The sequence below is a fragment of the Sitodiplosis mosellana genome, unplaced genomic scaffold, assembly GCF_009176505.1.
Source record: "Sitodiplosis mosellana isolate CC-2019 unplaced genomic scaffold, AAFC_SMos_1.0 Smas_scaffold_20, whole genome shotgun sequence".
Classification (NCBI taxonomy): domain Eukaryota; kingdom Metazoa; phylum Arthropoda; class Insecta; order Diptera; family Cecidomyiidae; genus Sitodiplosis; species Sitodiplosis mosellana.
In genome coordinates, this window is record NW_022595262.1 from 558,176 (window position 1) to 565,549 (window position 7,374).

At 34.3% G+C, this 7,374-nt stretch overlaps 2 protein-coding genes across 4 annotated transcripts; one reads left to right on the top strand and one right to left on the bottom strand.

Annotated features, from left to right (window-relative positions):
• Positions 1-205: 205 nt before the first annotated feature.
• On the bottom strand, positions 206-2,672 carry LOC129568509 (insulin-like growth factor-binding protein complex acid labile subunit). 3 transcript variants are annotated; one of them, XM_055446488.1, is made up of 2 exons: positions 1,983-2,672; positions 206-1,626 (listed from the first exon to the last, which is right to left on the bottom strand). In XM_055446488.1, the coding sequence occupies exons 1-2, from the start codon at positions 2,015-2,017 to the stop codon at positions 225-227; spliced, it is 1,437 nt and encodes a 478-aa protein (XP_055302463.1). In that variant the 5' UTR covers positions 2,018-2,672; the 3' UTR covers positions 206-224. The 3 variants fall into 3 exon arrangements, with proteins under 3 accessions (XP_055302463.1, XP_055302465.1, XP_055302466.1); XM_055446490.1 differs by having other exon boundaries at positions 1,979-2,670; XM_055446491.1 differs by lacking the exon at positions 1,983-2,672 and adding an exon at positions 1,789-1,878.
• A 1,457-nt stretch (positions 2,673-4,129) lies between these two features.
• LOC129568479 (ketohexokinase-like) lies at positions 4,130-7,326 on the top strand. The gene is made up of 4 exons (XM_055446426.1): positions 4,130-4,293; positions 4,491-4,815; positions 5,129-5,361; positions 5,987-7,326. The coding sequence occupies exons 1-4, from the start codon at positions 4,196-4,198 to the stop codon at positions 6,240-6,242; spliced, it is 912 nt and encodes a 303-aa protein (XP_055302401.1). The 5' UTR covers positions 4,130-4,195; the 3' UTR covers positions 6,243-7,326.
• Positions 7,327-7,374: the final 48 nt, after the last annotated feature.

Genomic DNA, 7,374 nt, shown 5'->3' on the forward strand with positions numbered 1-7,374 from the left:
TTCAAGTGAACGATTGCACTTCATCCAGTGGCCTTAATTGTCAACGTCCGGTTTATTTTTGGATTTGATTCATTCGGACTGAAATTGACATTCGTCACTTTTTTGGAATCTCCCAATTTTTATTCTTACCTCTTTTCACCTCCAAATTTAAATTCACTTGAAAAAGAAGAAATCCTACTCAAATTATGATGAAATAAGAAACTCATTCGTTTTGAAAATCTATTTTATTTGAACAAATTTATTAGTCTAAGGGCTTCTGCGTTGAATTTGGCATTTGAAAGTTGATACGCTTGAATCGCTCGACTTCTTAATGGCAAAAGTTGGCATCCAACATCGACTTCTTCTCCCCATTCATATTCGATTGTATTGTTTTTGAAGTAGTCGATCATTTCGGCGACAGTGTCACAATCGATTTCATTCCTTGACAGGTTGATGAACTCTAAATTTGGCAAAAATGCCTTAATGTTGGTGTAATTTTCTATTTCGGCTATATGATTTGCTTCGAGTTTCAAGAACTTTAGCCGTTCCAATGGTAGAAATATATTCCATTCGACTGTGGTTATGTTATTCTCAGAGAGATCAAGTGTTTCGAGAGCCTGTTGATTTATAAAAACATCTGGATCCAATTGTGTTAAATTACAGCCACGAGTTTCAAGACTTTCCAATTTGTCCAATCCGAAGAGGACCTCTGGATCCATGTGAAGAATGGGATTATATGACAAGTCTAAAACGGTGAGTTTTGTCAAGTTTCCTAAGTCCGGATGAATTTCTTCGATTTGATTCTGGGCCAAAAACAATGAGACTAAATTGGGAACACCATTCAAAAATCCTTCTGGAAGCGTCATTAATCGATTGAAACCCAGCTCCAGAATATTTAAGGTGGTCAAACCCTCAAAAACACCGTCTTCTACCTCACTGATTGCATTCACCGACAAATCGATGCGTTCAATCATTCGAAACCCACTGAAAAGGCCGGCTTGTAGACGACCGATGCGATTTTGATTCAAATGTATGGTTTTCAATTTTGACATGTGCACAAATGAACCGGTTTGAATATCATTAATTTGATTCTTTGAAAGATCCAAGCGTTGCAAATTTTTTGTGCCGGTGAATGTTTTATTTCTGATTTGTGTGATTGAATTTGCTTCCAGAAATAGTGTTTTCAAGTTGATTAAGCCTCGAAATGCTTTGTCTTCGATTTCGTTGATTTGATTGAAACCAAAGTCAATGTACTCCAATGAGGGGGCATGTTTGAAGAGCTGCGACTCCAGCTTGGTGAGACGATTGTTGAAGCCAAAACTTAAGATCATTAATTTTGTTGCATTCTTAAATTGACGTTGGCTTAGTTTTTGAATGTCAACACGTGCCGAAAACGAATTTAAGTTTGGCAGCAAGCCGAACGTATCGTTAGGGAGTGTGGTTAAATTCGCTATGCCAAGCGTTAAATGAGTGATGTATTTTGTGAATGGACGAAAATCAGATGGCATATCCGCTGCCAATGTTCTATTATCGGCAACATAATTGAAAGTACAGGATAAACTGTCCTTGCGTGCACCGTTACTACATTTTATTTCGTAAGAATACACCACATTTATTTGGATATTAAATGCACATAGCCAGAAGAAACTGCAAAAAAACACAAAAACGAAAGAAATTAGAAGAATTTATTACTTTGATTTTTCTCTTATTTGAAACGGAATTCTTGATTGAAATGTGGGGCTTTTCCATTTTTTGTTGAGAACTTTTGGTTTTCACTCTAACTTAAGAAATCTGAACTTTATTCCAAACCTTTCCGAATGTCAATAAAATTATTTTTCTTATCAAAACGCACTATATTCGCATCTCAAACAATTTATCCATGAAGTGGGTAATTATTTTAACTTTTTCTCACTTTTGGAATTTCCAACTCAAATTCAAAGCACAGATTTAGGAATAGCAAAGCCCAAACTATTGAAAAAGAAATCGAATGTGAACTCACTAACATCGCGATCATCCAGCGATTCAACTGCAGACTCATTTTGTAGCACTAGATTAAGAATAAATACGCAAAACGACGATTTTACTTAAAAGAACAAAATCAAACTGACAGTGAGACCATTAGCATAAACTGGTTGAATCGTTTTTTTTTATCGTAGCGATGACAAAACGCAGTTGTTGTTGAGTACAAACAACCATTTTGGTGGGGATGCTATTCTTACTTTCTGAGAAGGAGAACGTGTTTTATTTGCAATAATTGACATGTCATGTAATTTTCATAAAGTAACAACTTATTCAGTGTTATGCCGTAGGCATATGGATGGGGAATCCCGCTCCTACACTGTGACGAGTGGGCAAAGCCACTATTTGGAGGAAACAATTGCACTTTAGTTTGATTTGTGTATTATGTATATATATGAAGATTCTTCATTGAAGAACGAAAATCGAAGTTTGATTTGTACTGTGACTAGTTCTGGTATTCACAGTGAACCTGTATCAGTGAATGAACCTTTTAACAAAATTCTAGTTTATTTTACATGTGAAAAAGATGATCGGAATAACCGCCTACTAAAGAAGCGTTGAAATTAGCTGTATGTGAACAACAAATTAACGTGGATCGTGTGATTCGCTTGAATGGATTTAAACATATGACTTGCACTTTGTATAAGTGCGAAGATATAATTCGGAACTTAAACACTAAAAACTTGTCCAAAAAATGTTTCAGCGCTCAATCAAATCAGCCATTCAGTCATTAAAACCACTTCAATATTATATTTAACTTTTTCAAAAGGCATTACTGAAAAATGAATCGTTACTTCCGCACTTGAAAACCAACACAACTTCAATGTACAACTCCAGCCTAGTTCCGTATTCTGAAGTAATTGTTTTAATCATAAATACTCTTTCAGCATTTACTGTTTCATTATTTATACATTGTTAATCGGGCTCTTCTTCTTACATTTTATTTTCTTTCCTCTTTCTATTTACAAACGAAATGAAATACTTTGTTCCAAATGATATGTGATGCCCTGTAATCGCAAAACTATGTTCAATAAACTTAAGAATAAATATCCGTTTGATATTTTTCCTTCTGTTTTGTTGGTTTCAGCAATAAATCAAGCGGTTTAAAAGGCTAAAATTCTATTTAAAGTTGCACTTAAAGTGTTTGATTTGCCAGCCGGTGATAAACATAGTGTTTGCATTACTTTTCATTTATAAAACGGTCACAAATAATCGAGCTAAACGTATTTTGAAGCTAAAAGGTCGATTTGACTTGGTTTTATCAAGATTGGTTCAAATATGAATTCAAATATTCAACATTGACTTTGAAAAACTGAAGTAGAGTGAAACGAAGTCATAAACTTGAATCGAGCCAAACTTAACAACCAAAAAGAAAATAATGATAAAGAAGAAACCGAACAAGAACCGCTCAAGCGACGTGGTGATTAGTACGTGTGTTTGAGTGTGTCACAAGCGAGTGAATTAATCAGCTGTTTTTGTTCGCTTTTCACTGTCATTCGCATCGTTTCAATGTTTACGTTTGACACGCCGCACACATGAATAAATAGAGAACGAAAGCAAGACCATTGAAACTGAGTTTGCGATTACGATTACGATTACGATTTGCGTAGCGTTAGCTCAACCTTCCCAGAATCTTTTCCCTAATTATTAAAGAACAATTTTTGTAATGAATATAATCATGAATAATTATGAAAGAAGAAGATTTTCAATGAAGTTAATCATTATGAATTAAATACACTCTTTTGAACATAAATTTTTTATTAACATTTTCTCCTACTGAATTTGTTTAATTAACTAAATTTGATCAGTTAATTTGAAAGTGTATTTCTATGGATATTAATTTGTTCAATTATTACTTATTTCACCTCAATGATTTTTTTTCTTCAAATTCATAAATTAAAGACCCAAGATTCTATTCCACCACGATATCAAGCGGTTGCTTCAACGCACACACACACACACACTCATATTCACTCTCGATGTCTGTATTAAGACGTGAATTTGCGTTTAAATGCTTCATTCAGTCGTTTATTTAATCAACATTGTCACCTAGTGTTGGCTCTTTCACTCTTTCTAAACACGCTTGATCACAGTGTACGAATGTACGATTGTACGTAAGCAACGATCGTCACACTCAACAGTGTCGAACGAGAAGTTATTGACAGCAGCCGTGTCAAGTGTGAATTGCAAAGTCAAAATGAATGGAGATGATAAGTTGATTTTGTGCGTTGGGCTTTGTGTTTTGGATGTAATTCACGTTTGTCGTGAATATCCCGAAGAAGATTCGGATCGAAGGTTGGTTTTTTGAATGAAATATGTGTATTTTTACCAAACGGGTTGTTTGCTTGGTTTTCATTGACTCATCAAACGATTCACAATTTGTTTGATTCCAAGCCAAAGAAAATATTCTCGATTGTCACAATCTAATCAATGTGTCTAAGTTAGTGTTTGAATGTGTATACAAACATGTGTTTTTTATTGTTCTATTGCAGGGCATTGAACGGTCGTTGGCAGCGCGGTGGCAATGCATCAAATATTTGTACGGTTCTGCGGCAATTGGGCGCCAAATGTGAATTCATTGGATCACTCAGCAATTCAAAAGCGTTCTCGTTCCTCACAGAAGATTGTCGTGACCGTGGAATATTGATCGATCATTGTGTTTATCATACGATACCGACGGCACCATTCTCGTCGGTTATTTTGAATGAAGCAAGCGGAAGTCGCACAATTATCCACTCCAATCTGAATATGCCAATACTTACGGCCGATGATTTTTGCAAAATTCCATACGAACGTTACAGATGGATTCACTTTGAGGTCAGTACATTTGAATTTGAATGAAATAATCGAGGTGAGTACCTCAATACCAATTCTATAAAGAATTCTTATCAAGAATTTAATAACAATGGAGATTCATTGGATTTTGGTAGAGGAAATTGAAGCTTCGTAAATGAAGGGCCAAGCTATTGATATAAGTACAAGGCTGAAAGTGAAGAAAATTCTTTACATACCTATTAGAATTTAATGAAAATGAAAATATCTGTTGAATTTAAAGGGAATTTATATTTTTATTGTGCAAAAAAAATGTTTGTTCCAATTCTATTAATTGCTGTTAAAAATCAATCAACAGGCTCGAAATGTAGCGGAAACTGAGAAAATGATTGGCTCTATATTACAATGGAACTCCGAACATCCCGACCAACGCATCATCATTTCAGTTGAATTGGAAAATCGAAGCGAACAAAATGTCGAATTGGTTCAAAATGCGGATTATGTTTTCCTGAGCAAAGACTTTGCCGAACTCATGGGTTGGATGAGTAAAGAAGTTGCCATTCACAACTTGAGGAAATATGTTAAAAAAGAGTATGCTTTTATTCTTCATTCTGTCGATCAATGATTTTGATTTTTGTGTGTTGTTTTTTGACAAAATTTTGGATTTCATTCAACATCGTTTTTTCAATCTACAATGCATCACGACGGTTCTAATCAAAATGTTCGGAATCATGGTAGAATTAAGCGTATATTGCTTTTCCACACGACCATGTCGGGTAAGAAAAGTCTTGCAATCACCCCGGATTTTTTGATCCATCAAAAATCAGTTTTTTTTTCGATTTTCGAACGCCAAAATCACGAAATCTAGCGTTATTTATGGGCCGTAGTGTAGATGCGTGGTACACGGTAAAATTTTTGCTGAGTCACAATGTATAGGAATCAGAGTATTGAAATTGCTATGATATTAAAGTCCAGTTAAAAAGTCGAATCTTTTCTAAATTAAATGCATGGGGCAAAAAGTTTAAATTGTAAAATTCTTTAAAATGAGAGTCATACATATTGAAATGCATAAACTACTAGATTACATAATTTTATTTTTTATTTAGAATCATATTTTTGGGAGTGTAGAAAAGATTACCTTACGGAAGTAAGGCACCTAGTTCTTTTATGTTTTTGTTACGTTAAATAACTCTGTTTTTTTTCCTTCTTTTTCAAGTGCAAAATTGGTTTGTCCATGGGGGATCGAAGGTGCTATAGCGATAGACAATGAAAGTGACTCACATTTTGCTGCTCTGGCCAAACCTCCAGCCAAACCTGTGGACTCGTTGGGAGCCGGCGACACTTTTGTGGCCTCAACCATTCACTCCTTGGCCCAGGGCAAGCCACTTCAAGAAGCCATCGATTTTGGATGCCGTATAGCTGGAGCCAAAGTTGGATTTTATGGCTATGATGATATTTCGGCTTTGGTTTAAGTCATATGTTGATTGTACAATGTACATTGATATTTTTAATGAACGGGTTCCCTTGAATATCGATTCTTCCGGATTTCATATTTTTGATGAAAAAATAAAATAAGTGAATGGAAACATTAGTTGTGAAATAATTCTGATTCTTGATTTGAGCAATCTTTGAATATGCACAAGTGCTCGGCACTTCTATTAGGTATCGTAGTACGCCCGAATGAAACGGTAATGACGATCAATTTATGATTAAGTCAGTGTATATTGTTCAAAGATAATTAGCGGTCGTTTTTTCGAAGAAAAATCTTTTTTTCGTTAAAAATAAATAGTGTGTAGTCAGAAAATTAATTTCTGCTCAACAAATGACTTCAAAATTATCGGTCAATTATTATTATTTACCTTTGAGTGATTTCCCCTTTAAATTTGAAAACGTATCATAAGAATAAGTTTTTGGGTATGTTTGTATTTTTCACTAACATGAATCATGAATGACGTTTGAAATGCTATTTTTGACAAATACCATTTTTAATATTTGGGTAAACCTTGTGACGAAATCATTTAATCAAATTTCCAAACTCTACCGTATAGATGCCACTAGAGCATCATTTGCTGAATATCTAGGGGCTTTTTACTCTTTTTCATATATGTGATTTGTACGGATAAACGCGCATAGATTGTGTGCAACAGTGAAGTGTGTCGAATTTTGCACATAGTCACGAATATTACGCATAGAAGCGAATACGCGTGCACATAATGACGCCACGATGCGATTTAAGACGCATCAACACAATGTCAACATTCTGTTGTATCGTTAAGTTTCGTTCAAACAATATTTGACATCAACAATTTCTGTCTTTAATATTTATCAAATCTCTTGCTAATGAGATTGTTCTTAATTGATGAAAATTGAATTTAAATATAACACAAAATTAAAATATAATAGCAAAGAATAAGAATGAAAACGAAAATCAAAATGTTATATTATACAAATATTGAAGTAAAATCGCCGATAGTTTTGGTAGATATAAAAGTCGTTGAAAAAATAAGTGCGACTGAATAAAACCTGAATGGAAAGCCACTGGGGTTTTATATAAAAGGAAATTAATGTATTTATTTACTTTCTTACTAACTAAAACAATTTTTC